The following is a 27,474-nucleotide window of genomic DNA, read 5'->3' as shown; positions in this document are numbered from 1 at the left end:
TTTATTGTTGTAAATAACTCAAGTCTGGAATTAGATGGTAGCCACAGTTGCTTACATGTGAATGGACTAAAACCACTGAATTGTAAACTTAAAAAAAATAAAAGCAAGCAAATTTGAGTTGTGTAAGTCTCACCCACACTGGACTTGTACCAGATGTTCGACAGTTCCGTTCTCTCAAACCATGGCGTTTGTCACATTTTTAAAGATTTTCCTAAGAGCGTGTGTGCATGCACAGTCGCTTCAGTTGTGTCCGATACTTTGCAACCCTATGGACTATAGTCCGCCAGTCTTCTCTGTCCATGGGATTCTCCAGGAAAGAATACTGGGGTGGGTTGCCATGCCCTCCTTCCAGGGGTTCTTCCCGACTCAGGGATCACACCTGCATCTCCTGCAACTCCTGTACTGCAGGCAGATTCTTTTCTGCTGAGCCACCAGAGAAGCCCTATTTGCAAAAATATTGCACTTAAAATTTAAATCCGGGTCATCTGATGTTTTCTGGAAGATAACATACACTAACACTCTTCCTTTTGTCTTCAGATAACAAAACAGCTGGTGGGAGGAGGGGATGAACCAGTTTCCATTAACATCTTCTAGAGCTTCTTTTTTTGTGACAGAGAAACAGACTTAAAAGACAGTATTATCTGGGCTCAAGAGAGTAAATGACATCCCCCAGATTGGCCAAAGATGTTGATTTCTGCATGCTCTCACCTCAGCAGAAGTGTGACCGCTCCTTCTACTCCCTTAGAACTTATCCTAAGAGACAGAGGGCAACCTTGGCTCAGACACCGAATCTAATTTATTCTTACAGGTCTTTCAGGGTCTGCCAAGGACCCTCTCAATATTCACCCAGGCCACCTGCACCCACTTAGATGTCACCCCCTTAAACCACATATCCTATTTTCTTCCCTTTTTCCAGTGTTCCCACTTCAGGGCACTTTAGCTTTAGAAACTATGATCCTGCTGTCCTTTCTTGAAGAGAGAAAAAAAAAAAAAACAAAAAACTCCAAACGTGAGCAGCCTTTTTTATTTACTGAGTACACTTTGCTAGCCCTCACAGACTGAATAAAATGAATCACAGAAAACGAAACACATCCTGAGAGGGGCTGATCACAGTGAAAATTTGCTGGAACACAAATACAGTGCTTTTCGGACCTCAACTAAAGACACAGTTTGAAGAGGGACTGGGGAGCATCTCTATATGCCTGGAAGGTGGTGCGTTCGACAGTCAGTGAAGGTGGAATCAGGACTGTGGCTCCCTGGGTGTAAGAAGGCAAGACCTGTTCATAAATCCTCACGTCTCACCATTTAAAGAGCAATGGAACAGCTAGGTTGACTTTTGATGGATTAACAGGTGAACCGTAAGATTCCCATGTGACAGTCACACACAGTTGGCCACGGTGGACACTGGGCACACGGGGGACCGATGGCCAGCAGCAGACAGTGGGACAGATTACATGGGATCTACTGTGCTTTCCCAGGCCCCACAGGCTCACAAGGTCGCCGTCTGAGCGTCTTCCCCTCCCCAAGTCCTGCCACGTCTTCACTGCTTACAGGACTCGAGGGGAAGTGTAACCCTAGCAACGGTGAAGCTCAGTATCGACAGAGACTTGAGAGAGACTGAAAACCTCTCTCCTTCTGGGTCACTGATTACACCGCGTGCTTGACAACCAGAGGCTGACCATGCTGAGCTGGGCAGGTGGGCAGGAAACCAGGACTGATTAAGGCAGTGAGCAAGGTGGGGAGAGCCTGGAAACAGATTCACGGTAACCACACACAGGGACCCAGCTGGCGAGTGCCACCGAGAGACGAGAACTGTAGTTATTTACAACGCACAGCCCCGGTCCTTGTATTCGTCCGTCGGCACAGATGTTCATTTTAAAGTTTGGTAGTATGCACAGAGTTTTCTTTAAAATAAAAACTTGAAAGGATGTGAGGACAGGAACTGGAGACTTCATCTTGGTATTATTATCCTTTCTATGGCACACAGAATGTGGTCCCAGTTTTTACAAAATATCGCAAAGAGAGTCACAGCGAAGAAGGTGCCGAGGATGTGGAAGCGGCTCTTCATCATGGGCGAGATGAACTTGGCGATGGTGGACACGCACACCAAGATGACGGTCATGAAGGCGAGGATGACGTTGATGCACTTGCCCAGCAGGACTTTGGCGTTCACCGTGTCCGTCTGCAGGGCTTGCTGCTCCTGCTGGTGAAGCTCCAGCTTAGAGATGCGAGTCTGGCAGGACTCCAGGGCTTCCTGTGGGCGAGAGGGAGAGGGAGGATCAAACGCTGTTGGGGCAACACGGGAGCGGGAGCCAGGACGTGCACAGGGCCGCCCCGCTCAGGACGCTGCTGCTGGGGCAGCTTCACGCCGACGCTGATGATGATAATGGTGGTGATGACAGACAGAGGGGTCAGACCAGAATCCCAGGGCTCGCCTTATCCTGCTGTTCATGGATAGAACGAGCATGTATCGACAACCGTGAAATGCCGTGAATAAGGAATTTACGGGCAGGTATTTTGGGTTTTGGCTGCACTGCACAGTATGTGGGATCTTAGTTCCCCGACCAGGGATCGAACCCATGCCCCCTGCACTGGAGGCACAGGGTCTTAACCACTGGATCACCAGGGAAGTCCCACGGTTAGGTATTTTGGCTCTGCCTCTATTTAGAATAAAGTGCATAAAATACTGGCATCTGGTAGAACCCTCAGGGACAAACCAGTGGAGGGGGTGGGGTCCCATTTGGCAACAGGGGACTACCTCCAGCAATGGAGGAAGTGGCATCTCCAACTGCTGGCCCTCACGCCACTGCTCAGAGTCTGCGCATCTGCTGCAGAGCAGTAGAGGACAGTGGGAGAGACAGGGCCGTGGACCGCGGGGCTCCCGTGGTTGCTCTTTGAGCACCGCGTCCCCAGGGCCCTACCCGAGGCCACGCCTTCTCCCTAGGTCTCGGCCCCGCCAAGCTTTCATTACTTGTACTCCAAGTACATCTCCAGCCCAGTTGTCTCTTCTGAGACGGAGCTGTGTGTCTACATGAGTCCCTGACATTTCCATCATTGCTGCTGTTTGGTCACTAAGTCGTGTCTGACTCTTTTGTGATCCCATAGGCTGTAGCCCACCAGGCTCCTCTGTCCCTGGGATTTCCTAGGCAAGAATACTGGAGTGGGGTGCAATTTCCTTCTCCGGGGATCTTCCCGACCCAGGGATTGAACCCACGTCTCTTGCATCTCCTGCACTGGCAGGCAGGTTCCTCACCACTGAGCCACCAGGGAGGCCCTGACATCTCCGTCAGAGCTTCTCAGAAGCACCTCAGATGCAATATGGCCCATTTTGTATACACGTCCTCACCATCCTCACTCCTGCCATCAACCCCGTTTCCCTTCCAGTTCCTTTTCTCAGAAAACAGCTCTTGGTGAGCCAAATTCTCATATGAGAAGCATGAGGGGCATTCCCTGACGCCCTTCTCATGATCCAGCCCCACCCACACAACGTCTGGTATTTATCTTAACTGGTCCATTCGTCTCCCCTCCCACAGTAACCCCCCACCTAAACCACCAGGGTCTCTGCCTGTAATAACTTTACACTCGTTTCTCTGCACATCCTCTCCATCCTCAACCTCATGAATCCACTTCCCACACAGCAGCCCAGGTGACCTCTGAAAGATGTGTATCTGGTATGGCTCTTTATCGTAGAACCTTTTAAATCTTTAATGTGGCCCAGGCCCAGCCACTCTCTCCTGCCAAGCTTACCAGATAAGCCCGCTTCCTCCCCACCTACACTGTGTTCTGGCCATCCTGGCTTTATAAAGTGCTAAAAAGGACCATGTTCAGGGCCTCTGCACATGCTGTACCTAAAAGGTCTGCCTCCCCACACACCACCCCGCTCCATCTTTCAGGTCCCATGTCGATGGTCACATCCTGAGGGAAGCATTCCTGGACCCACCAGACTGTCAAGCCCTTCTACGGGCCTCGTGCATCACCAGGGGACCATGCCTGCACTGTGTCCTGCATACCTCCAGCAGGAGGTGCAGGCTGGCTGCACGCTCCGGAGACTGAATGCCAGTAAGGGGACCCGAGGCTTGAAAAAGGGAAGAAACATACACCTCCCAGGAGAAAAAGACCTAAGAGGCAGTGCAGTGACCTAGTTTGGTTCAGCAGCCTATTTTCTAACTCATTTCCCAATATATGTTTGCTCAATTAAAATCCAGTCATGTTTTCAGATTTTAAACAAGCATAATGGTGCCAACATTGATTTACTTTCCTTTTTGTGAACATACTTTATGGGCCAAGGGTTCCCTGTTACTATAGTAACTCTCATTATACAGGCTACCGACAAAGCAGGTAAAACTTCTTCAGATCCTCACAATCTAAACAATGCTGACTTTCCATAGCAACAGGCAAAGGGCCCCCCAGATCATGTATTCTTTTAAAATGCTTAGGTCCACAGATAGCATCCTCTGTTTTAGGCACGGCATGGAACTAGTGATGGAATGGGACAAAAGATCACCATTTTAGGGAAATGCATTCACCTGTGACTGGGGAGATGATTTACATATACAGAATAGATTGATTCTAGACACTGCCTTAGAACTTCAGTCAAATTTTTAGCCAAAAGAGAAAGTCAAGAAAATTAAGCAGTCAACTGTAAGGAATTTTGGTCACAGCACCCACTAAGAAATTAAATAGTGGGCCAAAGTAAGAACTACATTTATTGGGGATAAGGACAAAGGACAGGATTATCTTTAAACTTTTCATTTCGAATTCAGGGTTAAAAAAAACTCATTTGCTCTTTAAAAAACAACAAAAGCTTTGTATCCTAACAGGCAACAGTTACCCTCATCTATGCTACTCCATCACCTTGTATAACCCTGCCTATAAGCACAAAAGAAACAAGAAAGAGGAAGCTGAGCAGGCCCAGTCACCAAAGCCCCAAGAAATAGAGCTACTCATACATACTACATATGAAACTGACCAGCATCTGTTTTTTGTCTGCTAATGTGTCAGGTAAAGGTTTCAGTATTTTATCTATCTTATCCCATTTAATCCTTCTGACAGACTTTCGAGGTAGAGCTCGTTAACATTTCCATTTTACAGATGAGGAAGCTGAGGCATAGCACTGACGGGGTCACACAGTAAGAGACAGGGGCAAGATTCTAACAGGAAAGGCCCTCCAGTCACTCACACGGACATCCCCTTTGCACTTCTGAGCTACAGGTAAAACTAGAAAACGGTAAAATGATATCCGAATTTTTAGGCTCTCTCTGAAGTTCACCTCCCCCCTTATCTTACCCCTTTCATCTCTAAAGTATATTTCTTTAAAAAAAGAGTAACAATATAAACCCAAACAATCCCCTAAATAAGCAAACCGTATATAATATTTAGATATAAGCCAGTGGAATCCCAGATGTATGCTGAACAGCATGCTCTAATAAAACAGACTGTGCTGTTTGCCTGGCAACACGTCACATTTAAACGGGTTCACGTCTTTTACACCAGTCAGCAGTCAAGTTCAGTCTCCTAGCCCAGAGCAGAAATCCGCTTGGTGTCTTCTGCACCAAGGTCCTCAGAGGCAAACAAGTCTGATGCTTTCTGTGGCTCCCAGCGTCCTCCAAGCGGACAACTGGCATCAGCACAGGCTCAGCCCTTGACAGGAAGGAACAAAACATGCACAGCTGAGACTGGCTCACACACTGTGGGAGAAATCTGTGTTTCAGCCCCTTGTAAAGTGGGGTTGGAGAAAATAACCACGCCTACAAAGAACATTTGTAAAACTGAAGCTGTACGTGACCTGGACAGTACTCTTTGTTTTCTTTTCTTAAAGAAGGGAATCTATGGGAATGTAAATCACTGCCGCCGCCACGGAAAACAGTACAGAGGTTCCTCAAAAAATTACAGATAGAACTACCATATGATCCACAAGTCCCACTCCTGTGTACATACCGGAAGGACATGACATTACGATCTAGAAGAAAAATTCACACCCTCACATTTATGATAGCGTTACTGACAACAGCCAATCCGTGGAAACAACTCAAGTGTCCACTGATGGATCACTAAAGAAAACGTGGGACACGTACACACACAGGCATACTATGCAGCCATGAGAAGGAAGAGAGCAATGCCCTTTGCAACATGGATGGACCTAAAGGGTATTAACGCTAAGTGAAATGAGTCAGACAGACAACCAACACTGTAGAATCTAACAGGGGAAGGGAGGCGAAATGGGTGAAGAGGGTCAAAAGCAGAAACTTTCACTTATAAGATGAATAAACCCTGGGGACTGTAATGTACAGCTTGGTCACTATAGTTGACAACGTTGTATTGTATATTTGAAAGTTGCTCAGAGTAGACCTTACAAGTTCTCATCATAAGAGAACAAATTTGTAACTATGTGAGGTGATGAATGTTAATTTACTGTAGCGATATTTTTGCATTATGTACACATATGAAATCATTATATTGTATACTTTCATACAGTTGTATGAAAATTATATCTGAATAAAAACTGGGGGGAAAGAGACCTTCTGGAACCCCAAAAAGGAGCTCAAGAAGCCTAGGGCTGCTTCAATACAGCATTATTGTTGTTCACTTGCTCAGCTGTGTCAGACTCTTTTGCGATCCTATGGACTGTAGCCCATCAGGCTCCTCTGTCCATGGGATTTCCCAGGCAAGAATACTGGAGTGGGTTGCCATTTCTTCCTCTAGGGCATCTTCCTGAGCCAGGGATCGAACCCAGGTCTCCTGCGTTGCAGGTGGATTCTGTACCATCTGAGCCACCAGGGAAGCACCATGACAGCATCAGTACCACATTATCACTAGAACACGCCTTTGTTTATACTGGTCCATTTTCCTCCATCCACTGGGATCCCATCCACCCCTTCGAAACCCACCATCTCCAGGACTTTGATTCAGATTCATTACTCAAGGACTATTTGTAAGACCTTGAACAAGGTCTCTGTACCTTGGTCTCTACATCTGAGAAATGGGGAGAGTAATAGGAGCTATCACAAACAGAAACAAATGGGCGTACAGACATCTCACAAGTGCTTTGACAGTGCCTGGCACAGAGTATGTGCTCAAGTGCTTGAAATTCCCACAAATATGAAAGCTATCATTTTACAGATAGGCAAAGAAACTTAAAGCTTGCTCAGGACCAGGTAGCTGGTAAACAGCTGGGACTGAAATCCAGGGTCGGATCACTTTGTGGCCCCCTGCCCCACAAGTCCATAGCTTGCTGGGCACTGCACGCCTGAATTTCTGAGGCTTTCAGAGCCTACAATCATGTAACTTGGCCCTCATTCATGTTGTCTTGAGCCCCCTGGCAGCTGTGTTCCTCTTGATTTCTCACCTAAGCAAGCATGTTGAAGGCAAGGTTCGTCTCATGTTTTAAAATTTGTAAAAATGTGGTGATGGTGGGGAGAGCAGAGTATAGGTGATAGGCTTGGGGTAGGTAAAAAATAATTGTTAACTAATTTAGGCAGAAAGCAAACAGACTATAGCTTAAAGTCTGTAACAGGAGCTACTGGGGTCAACAGGTTCAAGATTAAATGTCTCCTCCTGATGCCAGAAATTCTTCCAGGCTTAAGTGTAATGTATCGGTTTGTTAAATGAATGAATGGCGGGGAAGAGCTTGCGTGAGCTCTGGTGGGAGGGGGGAGGCACCTGGATGTCCCGTGAGCGCTCGTAGGCCTGGTAGGCCACCTTCTCCTCGATGCTGGCTAGCTCCTGCTTCAGGTTGGCTGTCTCGTGCTGATGCAGGTCCGTGAGGTCGTGGAGCTGGTCCTCCAGTCGCTCGTACCTTTGTAAAGAGATGAATCGATTCTGAGCGCGACGTTTCAAAAGCGTACGGACAGCACTTAAAAAAGACATCCTTTGTGCCTGCCGTCGCCACTGCCCTGTGGCTTGTGCTCATCCAGGCAGACTGAGCTTCCAAGAGTACGTCTAGCTGTAGGGGACATGCTTTTGGATAACGCTGAACTCTAGCTCCAGAAAGGACTGGTCTCTGCAGTCTTAACTCTGTCCTCACTACCGAGGGTTCATGCAAACCAAAGTGGGCTATTCTGCCCACGCCACACCAGCACCTTGCTGGCTGTGGAGACAACAGGGCAGACCCCATCGGCTCCTCATTTGGGCTGGTCAGGAGGCGGGGCTGGCAAGAAGCCTGCTCAAGGTGAGGACCCACTGGCATGCTGGTGCTTCTCCCTCTTCTGACCCCTCAGTGCCCAGTGGCTCACCGCCATAGCTCTCATGCACCAGAGAGGCTATAAAGAAAGGACTGGTTTCTATGCGGAGCCAATTCCACTGATTTCCCAGTGTACACAGTGATGGTGAATACAGGTCTCAGTTCTTAAGTGCCAATAAAAAAAAAAATTCAGCTTGTTACAAATTCAAGATGGCTTAACAGGTGGCAGTTCGAAAAGTTCAAATATAAAGAAGCACAAAGATTCTTATTCCCAATGCCCAGTCCCCTCAGAGAAGGGGAATTTTGTCTTATATCTGAAAACTTATATAATGTTTATTTTGAAACAGGAAGCACTGTTTGGGGAAGATGCATTAGCCTGGATGACTTTTGAGTAATGCCAGTTTTAGACACTCCATATAGGTCACTTGAAAAAATCATTTAAAAAAACACTTTGACACAGATTTAATGATCATTCTCAGGTAGGACCTTGTAGCTGCTCAATGTTGGGTGTTTGTAAGCAAGCCTTTTAAAGATCTCTTAACAGATGAATGAATAAAGAAGGCGTGGCACACACGGACAATGGGATACTACTCAGCCATGAAAAAAAGAATGAAATGCTGCCATTCGCAGCAACATGGATGGACCTAGAGGTTATCATACTCAGAGAGATAAGTCAGAGACAAACAGCGTGTGATATCACTTATCTGTGGAATCTTTAAAAAAAAAAAAGATACAAATGAACTTACTTAAAAAACAGAAGCAGACTCACAGACTTAGAAAACTGATGATTGTCAAAAGGAAAGGGTAGGGGAGGGATAAATTAGAAGTTTGATACTAACATGGACACACTGCTGCTGCTAAGTCGCTTCAGTCGTGCCCGACTCTGTGTGACCCCATAGACGGCAGCCCACCAGGCTCCCCTGTCCCTGGGATTCTCCAGGCAAGAACACTGGAGTGGGTTGCCATTTCCTTCTCCAATGCATGAAAGTGAAAAGGGAAAGTGAAGTCGCTCAGTCGTGTCCGACCCTCAGTGACCCCATGGACTGCAGTCTTCTAGGCTCCTCCGTCCATGGACACACTACTATATATAAAATAGGTAATAAGGACCTACTGTACGGCACAGGGAACTCTACCTAATATTCTGTAAAAGCCTAAATGGGGAAAGAAGCTGAAGAAGAACAGATATATATGTATGTATAACAATCACTTTGCTGTACACCTGAAACTAACACATCATAAATCAGCTACACTCCAATATAAAGTAAAGATTAAAAACAAAGATCTCCTAAGGTAAGCCATATAGTGAGAGACTAACTCAGGAGGATCACAAACATAACCATATAACAAAATGAGAACCAAAACTGTTTGAACGGATATTTGTGACTTGAAATAATATTTGGACCCAAACGGAGCTGTATCCCAAACTACCTGAATGGAATTAAAGTCAATATTATTTAGAAAAACTGTGACTAAAAAAGTGTTCTTATGTGACAAAGAATCCAGAGTCAAAGATGCACATAGAAAGTTTTAAAAAAATTGTTTCATAAAATATAAGAGCTGAAAAAGCCACATCTCTAAACTAACACTCACGTAAAATCATGTATCAGATATAAAACAACATGTAAACTAAATTTAAATCTTATAATATGTAACAGGCATTCACTGTTTCATCTATATTCTTAGAAGTTAACATTCACTTGACAAAAAAACCTGATGCGGGGATATTTTTACTGGGAAAATGGTGGAAAATCACCTCATATTTGGGCATGTACATTTTTTAAGCTAGAGACACCAAAAAGCCAGCATATATAACACTTGAATTTAAATATTAGCTAATACACAAGATTTGAATTTTTAAGATTCCTTTTAAGAGGTTTTCATTTAGGGTGAAAGGTTTATTAATAAGCAAAATGTAATCTCACAAAAAAATACATTATATAAAGACTTTGAGATTTAGGTACCAAATAAAAGTTACTTTGCTGGACTGTGAATTTGTTTTTTTACTTGACAGTTATTATGGGGGGAAACCCAAATACAGATCTTGAAATTAGTATACCAAGATCTCGTGACAACTGTCTACTGAATCAGGAGCTCAATATGCATGTGAGTCATTGACTATATGGTGATATTTTAACCCACATGCATGATGTCTTTCTCTAAGCTGTCGGGCTTCAAGTCGCAAATTACAAGATTTATAATTGCAAAGTACGTAAGGGACTCTCGGTTGCTAAATGCCTTTTGACCAACATTCACATTAAAAAAAAAAAAAATTAGCATATCACTTTCAAACAATCTCTCCAATCTTAGAAACTCAAGCTCCTAAGAGCAGAGCCTGAAATACCTGTATCTCTCCTCTTGCAGTGTCTGAGAGATGAAGCCATACTCCCTCTTGAACTGCACCTTGAGGGCCTCGATGTCCTCAGCCAGCTGTGCCTGGGTGTCCTTGATCTCCCGGAGCTCCTCCAGGATGGCCGTGAGTTTGCCCTGGCTGTCCAGTGCGCCTGAGCCCCCAGCAGCAAACGACTGGTTCCCATTGCTGTCGGCGGAGCCGGACGTGCCGCTCGAGCACTCGTCGTCGCTGCCGTATTTGGGCTTGTTCACGATGGTGGCGCTGCCCCCGTAGACCCTGGCGCTGGTCTCGGGCCGGAACTCCTCCAAGGAGTTCTTCAGGTGGGCAATGTTGTCAGCGCTGCCGAACTTATTCCGGATCAAGTTGGCGAACTCTCTGGACTTGTTGAAGACAAACACGGGTGGGGTGAGGGACACCCCCGGCATGCCCGACTTGCTGCTCTCCAGGCTGTGGGGGGCAGTGCGGGACTTGGCCTGGGCATCCTTCAGAGAGGGCGGGATGTCCTTCAGCTGGTCCTTGGCAGTGTCCTTGGCGCTCCGGAGGGCCCCGTTCTGCTCGAGCTCCCGGAGCTTCCGGTGGTACTGATCTAACTTCTTCTGCAGCTGGGCGATGGAGTGAGCCGACTTCTGGTTCTTCTTCTCGAACACCTGCTTGATGCGGCCAGCCTGCTGCTTGTCCGCGCTGTTGACCAGCTTCAGATACTCTGCCACGTTTCCATCACGGGACGTTTGCTCAATTTTTATCTGCTCTGTGACCTTGAGGATTTTCTGTCTCAGGCTGTCCGCATTGAGTTTGACCTTGTGGAAGTCCAGGATGCCATCCGGTACATCAAAGTTGAGGTTGGTGTCCGACCCGCCTCTGCGGATGTTCAGGGGCAGGCTTAGGGTATTCATGTCATGGTGTTCTACCTGGAGGAGACAGCGGGTAGGGGGACGGGAAGCACTATTAGACTGGAAGTCCAAGAGAGGGTCACTGTGACCAACCCTGTACGCACACAACAGACATATTTTATGCCCCAGATTTTCAAACTGCAAGTATTTGCCGGATAAAAACTCCCTGCTATCCTCTCAAGTTGAATGAAGGACAACCCAACTCCTTCCTGCACTCATGTACAGGAATGATGAGACTCCGCTCTACCAGGATATCCAATGTTCTGTCTGATTAGATGGTAAGCATTTGTTGCCAGGGTAGAAAATCCATCACACGATGATGTTATCAGTCCTCATGGTTTTCCAAAGTGCCCAGGTAAGTGGAATGCCTGCCATGCCCCATTCACAAAGAACTTCACCATTGTGGGAAATGCGCTCAATTCAGAACTCAATCATTTAACAGAAGGACAGAAAAATAAAAATAAAAAAGAAAGCAAAGTTCCAGTAGGTACATTCGTCAACACAAGAATCATGTTCTTAATGGAACCGTTAACAGATGTGATAGAATAATATGGTACAGGATTAATTGAGTAATACAACAGCAATATTGGATGTGGAAACAAATAACCCAAACAACAACCAAAGTGATTATAAACAACAAAAGTGACAATACTAAGACCATGTGAAACAGCTTTCTCACTCCAGGGCCACCAGGAGAAAAGAACTGCATCATTGAGCACCCTGGTCAGGGGAGGTGACTAGATTCTGCTCTAAAAGGGACAGGCAAATGGGATCCGCATGGCAGGCACTGATGATCACAGGGTTGGTCTTGTCTGGGCCTCACCATCACACTAGGCAAAGAACATGTTATATCCATATAACACGTAGAAACAGAGACTTAAAGAGCCAGGATTTGAATCCAACACATCCTACCTCTGGTCCTCTTTACACGTCAGGACACTCTTGTCCCCAGAGGACTAAACACAGGTCTTTATAGCATCTGAACACAACCTCTGAACAAAAATTCTTAGGCTCTAAACTGAAGTATTGGAGAAGGCAATGGCACCCCACTCCAGTACTCTTGCCTGGAAAATCCCATGGACGGAGGAGCCTGGTAGGCTGCAGTCCATGGGGTCACTAGGAGTCGGACACTTAGTGAGAGACTTCACTTTCACTTTTCACTTTCATGCATTGGAGAAGAAACTGGCAACCCACTCCAGTGTTCTTGCCTGGAGAATCCCAGGGACGGCGGAGCCTGGTGGGCTGCCGTCTATGGGGTCACACAGAGTCGGACACGACTGAAGCGACTTAGCAGCAGCAGCAAACTGAAGTATCTTATTTGTAAAGCTGACAATCTTTTGATAGAAGAATGACTTGGGAGTCTTGGGAGATGGAATGGGAGACAAGACAATGCTCACCTCAAGTTAGCTTTTTTTAACGGGCGAAGAAGCTGATACAGCCAAAAACTGCTATGACAATAACAGACCTCATACTGACAAGTGGCCCAGGCTCAAATGTGGACCATTTCCAACACTTAGCATCAACACTTTGCCATATGCAAAGCCCTACCAGTGCTTTTTCCATGGAGGGAGTCCAGTAGCCCAGGGGGACACAATCCCAGGTCAGTGGGTCAGTGGGCCTCCTTCACAGCTTAAAAAAAGTTTCTTAACTTACTTCTTGGCCCCCTCTCTCCACACACGACTTGGCTGTAAGAGATCCTGGTTGCTTTTTTTGGCAGATGAGCATCACATAGGAAAGGCTGGAAGGAATTAAATGCCAGATCACTATAAGACTGTGAAAAAGGATAAAGGAATTGTGGCTTCACCTGGTCAAGGGGGAAGGATGGGTGTAGGAACTAAAGACGGTACCTAATGATCACCTTCAAGTCCTGAAGAGATGACCACAGGAAGTTCAAGGAAGCCAAGCACCTATGGCTCACCCCATGGATCCAAACAGGAACAGGCTCAAAATACAGAAACAAAGGAGGCACTAAGCTGAGGAAATGTTTACTTTGGGCCGACAGAGTTAATAACAGTATAACTGTGAGGTTAGGAATTCAGTTTCACTTAAGATAGCCCATCTGATCATGCTGCTCTACTTCAGAGAAAATCTCTTTGGCTCTCTCATGCCTCTCAACTTATTTAATACAACCTGGCCCCTGTTAAGGGCCCAGCTTAGCTGTCAGGCCTCCAACATGCACCTGATGAATGCCAGTCATCTTACGTGAACCATGTAAGTTCCTAGAATGTGTATGCATTTTCTATGGACTTCCTCATATGCACGGTATTTTCAATGGCAGCTACATACCCACTTTTGTTTATCAGAATTCAGTATATTCTTTATAATCCATTTCAAATGCCACTTTTTTCCTCTGAAGCTCTTCCCAGTCCTGTCAGAAAGCTGCCTGTCCTTCCTGCGATCCTCCATAGCGCTCTTGCTTCACTTTACTCCGCCTCTGAGCACTCACCCACTCCTCCGGGGGAAAGGTGGTGTCGCAACTGCCCCCAGCTCTAGAGCGAGCTCTGGCCCTACTTCACAAGAGGCTGTCAGTTACATATTTGCTGAACTAAAGTGACCTCATTCTTTATTCCCGAAGAATCTGCACTGAAGTCATTTAAGACCGGGGTCCCCAACCTCCAGGATCTAATGCCTGATGATTTGAGGTAGAGCTGATATAATAATAATAATAATACAATTCAAGTGCACAATACATGTAATAAATGTAGTGGGTCTGAATCATCCTGAAACCATCCCCCCCGCCCGACCCCAGGCCTGGAAATGTCCTCCTCCACAAGACCGGTCCCTGGTGCCAAAAAGGATGGGGTCCCCTGATTTAAGATATATTTGAAGGGACTTCCCTGGTGGTCCAGTGGCTAAGAACCCACTTTGCAATGCAAGGGACTGACCAGGTTCAATCCCTGGTCAGGGAACTAAGAGCCCACATACCATGGGGTAACTAAGCCCCTGTGCCACGACCACTGAGCTTGTGACCCCAACAGACACCCAGTGCAGCCAATAAATAAGTAAACAAAACTATAAGATACATTTGAAGAGAATTTAAAAAATGGCCTTAGAAGTTCTGTCCAAACAGACCGACAATTTCAGGTAAAGACGTTTTCTTAATACCTAGGTAGTAATTTCTACATCATTTCAACCTGATTTTCAGCTGATCAGATTTTTCTAAGTATCAACGTGCAACATGAAGCACAAATAAAAACAAGGACTTCTAAACTTTAAGCTTAATTTACACACAGAAAACAGCGTATTTGAAAAGAATAAAACTCGAATTCTCACAAACTCTAAACCTAATGTAACCAGGACTCAGTTAAAAAAAAAAAAACAACACACAAGCTCCCCTGCGCCCCTGTCAGTCACAACATCATCCCCTCCTCCAGAGGTAACCACGGGCCTCGCTTCTAACAGCACACATTCGTTCTGGCTAATATATCATGTAGCCGCTTGTCTTTTTTGCTCCACATCGTGCGAGTCATAAGGAGGAAGGCTCCTGTCACTCAGATAAAAGCAGATTACGTTTTTTTAAAGAAAAAAAAACCCTGCTTACAGTCCCTGTTAAGAAGTCCACCACACCTTGGAGGGTACAGGGGCTCTTAATCCTTACCTTACCAAACAAGCAAGAAGTCATCACCTGTTCCTCTTCCTTTAATTCTCAGCCCCACAGCAGCTGCCTATCCCGCGCTGGTGTCTCAGGGCACCGGCCCGGCTCCCTCACAAACGCTGGCCCCGGCCGGCCGCGTACACAGGAATGTCTGCGCTCAGACGGCTGGCTGACTTCTCGCTCACTTTAGATACAACAACGCCTGGCGCGTCCTCGAGAGTCCAGGTGGAGGACAGCAACCGTGTCTAAAGTGCAATCAATGACTCTTTCTGCTGGCTCACAAATCTTAGAAACTTCCGATGAGGGTGGAGAGCTGAAACTTGTGCTGGGCTGCAGGCCTCAGCCTTTTATAGCCCAGGCTCTGCGAGATAATTAAGAGTCAGCAAACCCATACAATCCCTGACCTCAAGCTGGGGCTGCAGGTACCGGCTGGAAGAAAGCTGAGTGAGTCCTCCAGCCACCGTATCAGACTTGGCACTGAGGTCATGGTACAAACGCAGCTGTTTCGGGGCTGGGGCCCAGGGAGGAGGATTAAGGTCCACAGCTCGCCCAGAGCCAATGAGCTTGGGGACCAGGTGGGTCAGGGCACACGCACTCCAACGCTGGCACTGGCATTCACTAGCTGTGTGTTCTCGGCTATACCTAATTACCTGTGTGGTCTTTGATTTCCTAATCTATAGAATGAGGAGACAGAACCAGACAACTCAGAGATAACACTGCAAAACTCCCTGACGTTATTCCAAGCTATCTTGACTGTGAGAGGGCAACACGGGACCCTGGACTTGAAAGATAGACTGCTTTGGTTTCCATCTTGGCACCGTTCTTGCGAGCTGTGTGGCCCTGGAAAAATGACTTCGCCTCTCTGTGCTTCAGCTTCCTCTTCTGTAAAATGGAGATAGTGATTCTTTGAAGAGTTGTGAGGAATAAATGAGCTAATTCGTATGAAGCACTTAAAAGACTTCCCGGCACAGAAATTAACCATTTTGGTTTCAATAAGATATTCTATTGTTTATCATCCCTATGTTATTTACAAACGTACCTATGTAAAAACTAAAAGAAAAACAAGCTGCAAAGTGCTAACAGTGGTTATCTTTGTCCTGTGGGGTTATGAGGAGTCATTCTTTTTATGATGCTTTTGTATTTTCCAATCTTTAAAAAATAAGGAACCCGAATTACCATTTTGGTAGAAAAGACGCTGGTTTTAAAAATGACTGCTAAGCTTCAGTTCTCTTGGAATGATTTGTCTATTATTACCTTACATGAAAGCAGACCGCCAGCATTCTAGTGAAAAGCCATTCCTCATAATGTTTTCCTTCCGGCAGCAGTAACATTTCCACTGTCTTCTCAGTGTTCTGGAACAAAGGCTAACGAAAAGCCTTAAGCCCTGGACACACGTCAAAACCTGACACTGAATCATCTCTGCTCCAACCCAAGCCTCCAGCACAATTACCCCTGGGAGCTCACCTTCCTCACTGGGATGCCAGGCACATCTCAGTCATTACCAGTGTTGCTCAAACACATTGTTCAGGCTTCAAAAGAGGGCTGTGCCCCAGGACATCTCATGTGTACCCCCTAAAGCTCAGAGAGACGTGAACAAAAAGAGCGGCATAGCCAAGCAGAGGCACATGATCCAAACCAAGAGGACTGGAAGGCAGAGTGTAGGCTCCTGTGGACGCAGACCGGCATGGACTTGAGGCAAGAGGGCCCGAGGCTCTGGGGTCACAGAGGGGCCACAAGCTGCAGGGGCAGAGAGATCAGAGCCAGGGCAACAGATAACAACCAGCACCTTAGTCCTGAGGCCAAATACAACGAACCTCTGCTCACAGAAAAGCTGCCTGAGCTCGGCCACATAAGGAAAGGCCAGGTCCTGCAAACTGGCGGCCACTGCCCGGGCCTGGCATATTTCAGAGCACACACAAGGGTGGTTTTACAGACACACCCACAAGGGAGCTGCAGGTTCAGGATCCAAAGGTTTTCAGGGTTTCCGTGGCCCAGGTGTCCAAGCCAACACAGCTGAAATTTTGTACTATTACTCATTTTAGCCAAAATCTAACTTTCGGTGTAGCATCAGGGCTGTTCCTCTGGTGTGCTGGTCAGAATGTGCTAGGCTTTGCTGGCGTAACAACCAACATCAAAATTCTAGGGGCTTAAGAAAAAAGGAAAGGTTTATCTCTCATTCATGCTAACAAGCCTGCTGTGAGTCGGCTGAGGGACGCAGGCTGTGGTGGAGCCCCTGCATCAGGAATGCTGCTGGTGGCCATGGCAGGGCAGGGTACTCGGTGATTGTCCACTGGCTCCTAAAGCCTTCCCCAGAAGTCTCCTGGACTTCCTGAATTCGATGCACTGGCCCTACCTAACTTCACTCCTGCCACATGCCCAGAAGGAAAAATACCATGTTAGTGACACATGCCATATCTTATTGGCTAAAAACTCTGAGACCGGTTCTGCTGTTATTACCATTTTACAAATGAGAAACCTGGATGCTGAGAAGTAAATTGCCTAGTAAACAGCAGAACTAGGACTGAAATCCAGGCCGTCTGTCTCCAGAGCCTGTTTCCCTGACAATCATGATTGAGCGCTCTTATTACAAGTCAGGCATTATGCTAAATTTGTTTATATATTCTTCACAAATATATGAATAGAATAATATACAAACACATAAATTGTGGTGCTGGAGAAGACTCTTGAGAGTCCCGTGGATTGCAAGGAGATCAAACCAGTCAATTCTAAAGGAAATCAACCCTGAATATTCATTGAAAGGACTGATGCTGAAGCTGAAGCCCCAGTACTTTGGTCACCTGATGTGAAGAGCAGACTCACTGGAAAAGACCCTGATGCTGGGAGAGATTGAGGACAGGAGAAGGTGGCAACAGAGGATGAGATGGTTGGATGGCATCACTGACTCAGTGGACATGAGTTTGAGCAAACTCCAGGGGCTAGCAAAGGACCGGGAAGCCTGGTGTGCTGCAGTCCATGGGCTCGCAAAGAATTGGACACAACTGAGCAACTGAACAACGAACCAACCCAATCGCTGGACCCTGGACTCAAACACTTGGTTTTCTCGCCAAGCCAATCTGTACTGGAAAAATAATTTTGAAGGTCAATAAGCATTCTTATCAAGATGTAATTACTACATCCATGGGGACACCTAGACAGAACATTTAAGACCTCTATTCGAGAAGGAGGCCACTTCCCCTCCCATAACTATATGCTAGAAATGAAAAATCTGAAAGATGCTCACGTGGTATCCCAAAGGATATGTTATTAGTAAACTGTCTTAGTACACTGTTTGTTCTAATTTGTTCAGACAAAGAACACTTCCTTTCGCAGTTCAGATCTAACAATGGCACATTCTGTTCACGGTGTACAGAACGGGAATTGAGTCACTAGTTTTATCATAAAAGTTTTAATTTCTCCCCACCTCTTCCTCTCAGTATCACTGACAAAAGAAGACCTGTAGTGTCAAAAGTTCTATTTCTTGATTGGCAGGTAAAGTAAATCTGGAATCAAGGATCATTTGGAACTGGGGCTGAAATACATGTCCTTTTGAGAGCTCAATCTTTTATTCATAGAGTCTGCTAATTAACAGTGTATGGGAGATTAGGCAAAGTGTTCAGAGATCTCAAAAATGAATTCTTCAAATATCTTCAAGCGCTTAAAAACACTTAATACTGTAATTAGAAATAATTATCTTCTTGATAAGCCTCTACCAGGCAACAGTGGTAGGTAACCTACTCTGAGTTACATATACTAGAAAAATACTTATTTCTTCAAAAGAGCTTTCAATTAATGCAAACTAATCCCTTACCAAATTAGTCTGATCTGGTAAAGATTTACCGTATATTCTATAATTTATCTAAGAATTAAATTAAAGAGGGGGAGGACAGATTTAAAAAGACTGTGCCTTGAAGAGCAGAAGGGGAAGGCTATGGTGATGAAAACCAATCTACCCAGAGAACCACCTGCGGTTCAAGAACGGTCCCCGAGGGAGCGTAGGCGAGTGTGAGGCCACATGAGACAAGGGTGCTGCTGACAAGAGGAGGGAGTCTTTGGGGACCCAGCGTACCTCGAAAACAGGCAAGCTCAGGAAAGGGAAGTGAGCCCCTCACCTCCACCAAGAACTCAGCTTTCTCTTAGGAAGAATTCGCAGTTCCTTCTTTTTTTTTAGAGGATTTTTAAACTTTATTTCACTGAGGTTCAGACTCCTCCTAATGAGGTTTCTTTTGTTTTAAAGTATCTTTATTTTTTCAGAGTAGCACTGACATATATACATGCTGCTGCTGCTGCTAAGTCGCTTCAGTCGTGTCCGACTCTGTGCGACCCCATAGATGGCAGCCCACCAGGCTCCCCCGTCCCTGGGATTCTCCAGGCAAGAACGCTGGAGTGGGTTGCCATTTCCTTCTCCAATTCATGAAAGTGAAAAGAGCAAGTGAAGTCGCTCAGTCCTGTCTGACTCTTAGCGACCCCATGGACTGCAGCCTACCAGGCTCCCCTGTCCATGGGCTTTTCCAGGCAAGAGTACTGGAGTGGGGTGCCATTGCCTTCTCCAACATACATGCTACCACCATGTGCTAAACGGACAGCTGGCGGGAAGCTGCTGTGCAGCACAGGGCGCTCAGCTCGGCGCTCTGCGCAGACCTAGAAGGTGAGACTGGGGGGCGGGGACGGACACATACATATGGCTGATCACCACGTTGTGCAGCAGAAACCACCACAGTTCCTTCTTGTGGGGAGACGTGGGATGGGGAGCTTTGAAGACGGGGAAACAGGAAGCCCCAGTTTTAATACTAAACAGAATAAGCGTCACTGAGGCTTTTAGTTCCTATACTCAGAACAAACGGAGGGAAGGGGTGAGTGGGAAGCCCCGGGCGCAACCTAACAGTTTCGGAGGGATTCAGGGATCTGTCCCCAGCATGGTTATTCCCAGTCTGTTCCCGGCAGCATCTGTCAGTAAAACAGATCCAGGAAAGGGACCTGAGCACTTACCTTTTGAGGGAGAGGGGGAGGACCACGTTCTGCTGCAGGAGAACCGCCCACCCCCAGGAACTGAGGGAGCAGAGGCAGCTCAGAAGAAGGCAGGTGCCGAGGTCCTGAGCTAGCGGGCAGAGCAGGGCAGTGGCCAGAGTGGCAGCCTGGGGCAGACAGCCTGCCTCCCGCTAGGCCGGGGCCCAGCCTTCTCCTTTTCCTGGAGCATTTATTCACTGCCTCCCCTCCTCAAAACACAGAGGGTGGGTGTTCTCGGGAGGGCCACATACTTGAGCAAAGCTTCTGAACGCTAACTACAAAGCCAGCCGTGTCCTGGTGTCTTTCAGCACCTCCAATCTGAACAAGGAGAGAGAGGGAAACGCATCTCCCTCTCAGACACACAATGATGGATAACTTCGTACCAGGGGCAGCGACCTGCAGCAGAAGCTACTCTCAAGAGGGAAGAATCCTTGAAATCTCATCTGGCCTAATGCCTGTTTTTAAAAGCAGCAGCCTGAGTATGTACCCAACTTACTTTTCATTGCAATCTACGCTCTCTTCATTCTAGGGGGCCTACACACAAGGGAAAGTAATCTGACTTGGATTGACATGTATCACTGCTATACTTAACACAGATAACCACTTGACTGGGGATCAGAAGGCTGTGTGGCAGTAACAGCTCTGCTCTTCAGTTGCTGTGTGACCCCTGTGGAAGCTTCAACTCAGGTACTTTAGTTGTGTATCGATATCCGGACCACACGTTCAGTGGACCCATCTTACTCTATAATCTTATGAACTCAATGTTAAAAACTTTCAAATAAAGTACTTAAAAAAATAAAATAGATAGCCAACAAGGACTTACTGTATACCACAGGGAACTTGCTCAATACTCTGGAATAACCTAAATGGGAAAAGAATCCGAAGAAGAACAGATACATGTATGTGTATAACTGAGTCACTCTGCTGTACACCTGAAACTAACACAGTATTGTTAATCAACTACATTCCAATATAAAATATATTTTTTAAAAGTACAGCTTCTTGGATCAATACATAAGGTGGATATAATAGTGAAACAGATAGGGATGTCTATCAGACACCAACCATCACGTTTCCCTTTTTGCTACTAGGATACTAGGCAGTTTAGAATCAAATTCAGAGTAACTGTTAGACTTGTCAATGAGTCTATTTGCTTTTCCTTTCTTTTTTTTTTTTTTTTGAACTTTTGGATATTATTGCTACTCTACCTATCATATTCTGACTCTTAGTGGAAATAGGCAGGTGAACTTGAAAGATGCTGGGTATGTCATCGTGCCAAGAGATGAACACTAGACTCTCACTCCCATATGTGACTGGGGGAATGTGGTTGAACACACTGAGCTCACACGCTGGCACAGTCACCTCTCTCCCCCTTCCCTAGGCACCCAGAGAAAGCCACAGGAGCGTCACAACCTGGCCCAAGTCCTTTGAAAAGACGCTATATTAAGACTGAGCCAGAAAACACACTCAGGCCCTAAAGCACCTTCCCCAAGGAAACCTAAGCCTTATAACTGAATTATTCCCTGCAGGCCAGGGGTTTAATTTGGTTTTGGTCCTATAACAAATACTGGAGGAGGGGCACAGGTCCTGGATGATCTGTGTAGTATATAATTCTGTTTTAAATGAATCAGAACATTACTAGATATCAGACATGGCTTAGAAATAACATATTTAAGTTTTGAGAAAGCAAAGGAAAACTGATCTGTATTCATTTCTTTCCCTTTGGCAATACGGAAATTACTTCCTTTGAGCAATTTTATTTTTTCTAACGTAAGCCAGCAGTATTATCACCAAATAGCAACTGGAAATAAAAAGCTGCTTTTAGTTTCACAAAAATTATAAATAACATTACTTTAAAAAAAAAAAAAACTTTAATGTCCATGAAAAGTGTACTCAATCAACATTTTGCTATTTATGTAGTATGGAAAAACCATCTGACTTTGAAGTCACGTTGGACCTTCAAATGAGACAATCAAAATAAAAACTCTGACCTCCTTGGGCAGAATAAAATTTCCTTTTTAAAAGATAAAGCAGATCATGTCCTTTTCAAAAACCCTTTCGAGATCCCTAAAGTGTGAAATCCTTAGTGAAGACTTTAAAATTCTTGATCAGAGTCCTCTCAGCCTATACTGCTAGTAGACTCCTCCATAACGCGCCTGTGAGCGCACCACGCCAGCACCACAGTTAGGATGCAGCTTGATACACACTCGCATTTGAGTCCCCGCAGCTCCATGACGTAGGAGCCATTACTTATGCTTTATAGATTTAGAAGTGAGGAGCCACCACATAATTTGTGATTACAGCTAATAAGACACAGAACCAACATGTGTACCAAGGTCTAAAGCCTTTAATGTTCACTGCACTCGGCCAATAAGCTCCTGAATGCTTCACACACGTGCCGTGTTAAATACCTGCTGTTTCCTCGCCCTAGCACGACCTCTCATACTTCCATCCCAAGGTGTCTTCTGAGGTCTAATCCAAATACTGTCTCTTTCACACAGCCTCCCCCATGCCAAAGCCCAGGCTCCTTTACAGTCTCCCCGCAAGGACACCCTTCAGGTGCATACTCTCCAGGTCTGGCAAGCGCGTGTGTAACATCTGTTCTGCTGTCTTAAAGCCTGGAGGAGGAGGGAATGTCTCCTAAGCCACCTGTGTCCTGGCCCACATTCCTTCTTCAGCAGGACCTTGTTATCTTCTGGGTGAATCAATGGTTGACAAACAGCCAACTGGGGCAGCCAGTCATCCCGTGTGCTCACATCCTCTCAGCTGCTTGCGTCCGAGATCAAGAAGAACCTGCAGCTGAAGTGGTGCTGGACTGTCTTCAAGACAGACTGGACCGTGGACTGTTAATGGCTTTTGATTCATGCAAGAGGTCAAATATTCAAGAGACTAATGTGTCTCATGGCTCTTTGACGCTCCAAGTGGAATACAGGCGACCGATTATCAATTGATAGATACTAAGACCCTGTGGTGTTGGAGAAGACTCTTGAGAGTCCCTTGGACTGCAAGGAGATCCAACCAGTCCATTCTGAAGGAGATCATTCCTGGGTGTTCATTGGAAGGACTGATGCTAAAGCTGAAACTCCAGTACTTTGGCCACCTCATGAGAAGAGTTGACTTACTGGAAAAGACTCTGATGCTGGGAGGAATTGAGGGCAGGAGGAGAAGGGGACGACAGAGGATGAGATGGCTGGATGGCATCACTGACTCGATGGACGTGAGTTTGAGTAAACTCTGGGAGTTGGTGATGGACAGGGAGGCCTGGGGTCGCAAAGAGTCGAACACAACTGAGCAACTGAACTGACTGACTGAAGACCCACAATGTGCAAGAGGTGTACTCTCTTCCTAAGTGACATTTCCCCTGAGATTACCATCCTAACTGTCACAGAGAACTAGGTATCTGCTCCTAACACATCCATGTCTCAACTCAATCCATCCTTTGTGGTGGCATGTAAGGAAACAGTCTTGTACTGCATTAAATGAAAATCTTCAAAAAAATAATTTATTCAATGTGCCAGCAAGATTATCAAGAGTACAGCTGATTCCTGAACAATGTGGATTTGAACTGGGCAGGTCCACTTGCACACAGATTTTTTTCAATCGATAGTATAGTACCACACAATCTGTGGCTGATTGAATCTGCAGATGCAGGGCAAAGAGGGGCAAAAATGAGAGGGAAGTACGGGGCGTGAGCACCCAAAGGTTTCAGTATCCAAGGTGGGGGGGTGGTCCTGGAACCAATGTCCCAGGGACACCAATGCCGACTGTAGTTCCTTGTCCCTTAGGAAATCACAATTCAATAGAACTGGAACAAAAAATAAAACAGCCCTTCTTTCCTCCAAAGCCTAAGAAGGAAATGACTTGTTTAAAGGCCAAAAGCAGGGTCCAAGAAAGAACAGAACCTTGGCAAAATCGTTCAAATTTATTTTTAAAACGGAAGCTACTAGATATTAAGAACTTATGAAGCATCATATAATTTTCTAAATGCCTCACATAGATTATTGTATTTCTCCTTTCAAGAATCTGAGATTAGAACAACTATTTTCCATTTTACAGATGGGAAAAGGAACTGACTTTTCTGAAGTCATAAAGCTAGCATGTAGATGAGCTATCATTCCAGTTGGCTTCAAGGGCTGGGCTCTAATAATATTCCCACCTGCTACTGAGACCTGCTGCATATACCAGACTCTTTCCTAGACATCAATGTGTTTCCCATAATCCCTACAACCCCTAAGATTTTGTTTACTTAAATCACTATGTTACTGTTAAATGGTACAAAGTAAAAAGTATGTATGGTAGAGAAACCAGAAGGGTGAATACTAATGGACGGATTTAGACAGTTCTTGGTGCCACAAGGCAATTTACTGGAGATGTTCTGAATCCGACATTTAATAAGTAAGACAAAACACTATGCTTAAATCCCAAGATACCATGGGTAATAAAAAATGTAGGTTGCTCCTGTTTCAACCATTAAAAATGATTCTCAATGCCAGGGAAACCTGCCAGCTTGTGCATCAACTCCCTCTCCTGGCTAGCGCTCCAGTGGCTACTGGAGTCATTAAAGGCTGAGCTACCGAGATGCAGTTAAGAGGGGCTTCCTTCTCCCACAGACACAGCAGTTCACAAGCACTCGAGTCACGTTTCATAGACAACTGTCCTCTAGGAACTTATTGTTTTGTAATCTCAGAGGAAGGAAACTGCAAAGAAATGAATTGTAGACTGTGATTTTTTGAGATAAACACTATACCATGACCCTTCTTAGAATCCAAGTCTATATTTGGTTTGTATTTCCAAACAGAGGCAACAGCCTTTCAGGGCCACTTATAACACTTGCAGCAACTAGCCAACTCAGATTCAGGGGAAAGCCCTGATTCCAAAGCTGTGTGTCCTATAACTGTGTCACAGTGGTGGCATAAATGAGTGGTTTAGAAGCAGAGATTCAGAGCAGGACTGTGTATGTTCATACCCCAGCTCTGCCATATTAATTGTATCACCTTGGGCAAGTAGTTACTTACTCTCTCTCTGCCTCAGTTTCCTCATCTGTAAAGTGGGAACAGGTATTGACTTCACAGGCTCACTGTGAGGATTAAATGAATTAATGTTTTATGAATAAACTGCAGTTAAATGAATAAACTGCTTGGAACAGGGCCTCGTACAGAGTAACTGCTGTCTAAGTGTAAGCTATCATTTATTAAACACAACGTACCCCCAACGGGTACTCCCCTAGGTCAGGAAGATCCCTTGGAGGAGGAAATGGCAACCCATTCCACAATACCTGCTAGGAAATCCCAAGCACAGAGGAGCCTGGCGGGCTACAGTCTGTGGGGTTGCAAAGAGCTGGACACAACGGAGCACACACGCACACCCAACAAGTGGGAACTTCAGAAAAGTCCAGAACCAAGAACAAAGGTGCTGCTGCTGCCATGACTAAGCTCTTCCAGCAGAAGCGGATCCCTGCCCCCACCCCATGGAATCTGCCTGTGTCTGCATCTAGCTACACACAGAGAAGAGAAACGACAAGCAGGGTATCACACTCGCACCAGGAGGTGCCTTAAGGATCAAGTGTTAATGAACCTGAATAGCAACGCTGACTTCTTTAAAAATGCCACCATCGCTCATTATTAGAGAAATATAAATCAAAACTACAATGAGGTATCACCTTACACCAGTCAGAATGGCCATCATTAAAAAAAAATCTACAAACAATAAATGCTGGAGAGGCTGTGGAGAAAAGGGACCCCTCGTGCACTATTGGTGGGAATATAAACTGATACAGCCACTATGGAGAACAGTTTGAAGATTCCTTTAAAAACTAGGAATAAAATTACCATATGACCCAACAATCCCACTATTGGACATATACCCTGGGGAAACCATAACGGAAAAAGACACATGTGCCCCAAAGCTCATTGCAGCACTATTTACAATAATTGGGTCACGGAAGCAACCTAGATGTCCATCAACAAATGAATGGATAAAGAAGTTGTGCTGCCTATACACAACAGAATATTACTCAGCCATAAAAAGGAAAGCATTTGACTCAGTTCTAATAAGAGGGATGAACCTAGAGCCTATTATACAGTGAAGTCAGTCAGAAAGAGAAAGACAAAAATCATGTATTAACGTATATATAGAAATCTAGGAAGATGGTACTGATGAACCTATGTGCAGGGCCGCAGTGGAGACACAGACATACTGAACAGACTTGTGGGCAGAGTGGGAGAAGTGGGACACGAGAGAGGAGACTGAAACACACACACTGCCATATGCAAAATCAGACAGGCAGTGGAAGTTTAATCACGCAGGGAGCTCAAATCTGCTGCTCTATGATAACCCAGAGGGGCGGGATGGGGTGGGAGGTGACAGGGAGGTTCAAGAGGGAGGGGAATATGTATACCTATGGGATGGGAATACCAGACCACCTGACCTGCCTCTTGAGAAATTTGTATGCAGGTCGGGAAGCAACAGTTAGAACTGGACATGGACAATAGACTGGTTCCAAATAGGAAAAGGAGTACGTCAAGGCTGTATATTGTCACCCTGCTTATTTAACTTATATGCAGAGTACATCATGAGAAACGCTGGGCTGGAAGAAGCACAAGCTGGAATCAAGATTGCTGGGAGAAATATCAAGAACCTCAGATATGCAGATGACACCACCCTTATGGCAGAAAGTGAAGAGGAACTAAAAAGCCTCTTGATGAAAGTGAAAGTGGAGAGTGAAAAAGTTGGCTTAAAGCTCAACATTCAGAAAACGAAGATCATGGCATCTGGTCCCATCACTTTATGGGAAACAGATGGGGAAACAGTGTGAGACTTTATTTTTTGGGGCCCCAAAATCACTGCAGATGGTGACTGCAGCCATGAAATTAAAAGACGCTTACTCCTTGGAAGAAAAGTCATGACCAACCTAGATAGCATATTGAAAAGCAGAGACATTACTTTGCCAATTAAGGTCCGTCTAGTCAAGGCTATGGTTTTTCCAGTGGTCATGTATGGATGTGAGAGTTGGACTGTGAAGAAGGCTGAGCGCTGAAGAATTGATGCTTTTGAACTGTGGTGTTGGAGAAGACTCTTGAGAGTCCCTTGGACTGCAAGGAGACCCAACCAGTCCATTCTGAAGGAGATCAGCCCTGGGATTTCTTTGGAAGGAATGATGCTGAAGCTGAAACTCCAGTCCTTTGGCCACCTCATGCGAAGAGTTGACTCATTGGAAAAGACTCTGATGCTGGGAGGGATTGGGGGCAGGAGGAGAAGGGGATGACAGAGGATGAGATGGCTGGATGGCATCACCGACCTGATAGATGTGAGTCTGAGTGAACTCCAGGAGTTGGTGATGGACAGGGAGGCCTGGCATGCTGCGATTCATGGGGTCGCAAAGAGTCAGACACGACTGAGCGACTGAACTGAACTGAACTGACTGATGGCTAATCCATGTTGCTATATGGCAGAAGCC

At 45.7% G+C, this 27,474-nt stretch overlaps 1 protein-coding gene across 2 annotated transcripts in view; it reads right to left on the bottom strand.

Annotated features, from left to right (window-relative positions):
* Window positions 1-1,002: 1,002 nt before the first annotated feature.
* TMCC3 (transmembrane and coiled-coil domain family 3) overlaps window positions 1,003-27,474 on the bottom strand; it is a 289,285-nt gene continuing 262,813 nt past the window's right edge. For both annotated transcript variants that reach the window (XM_055585323.1, XM_055585315.1), the window contains exons 2-4: window positions 10,521-11,437; window positions 7,660-7,795; window positions 1,003-2,254 (exon numbers count right to left, since the gene is read on the bottom strand). In XM_055585323.1, the coding sequence (XP_055441298.1) occupies window positions 1,952-2,254; window positions 7,660-7,795; window positions 10,521-11,437 (1,356 nt within the window). In that variant the 3' untranslated portion in view covers window positions 1,003-1,951. The remainder of the gene's footprint in view (window positions 2,255-7,659; window positions 7,796-10,520; window positions 11,438-27,474) is intronic.

The sequence above is a fragment of the Bubalus kerabau genome, chromosome 1 (assembly GCF_029407905.1).
Source record: "Bubalus kerabau isolate K-KA32 ecotype Philippines breed swamp buffalo chromosome 1, PCC_UOA_SB_1v2, whole genome shotgun sequence".
Taxonomy (NCBI): Eukaryota; Metazoa; Chordata; class Mammalia; order Artiodactyla; family Bovidae; genus Bubalus; species Bubalus kerabau.
Note: the sequence above shows the minus strand (reverse complement) of the source record. Positions and strands in the feature narration are given on the sequence as shown.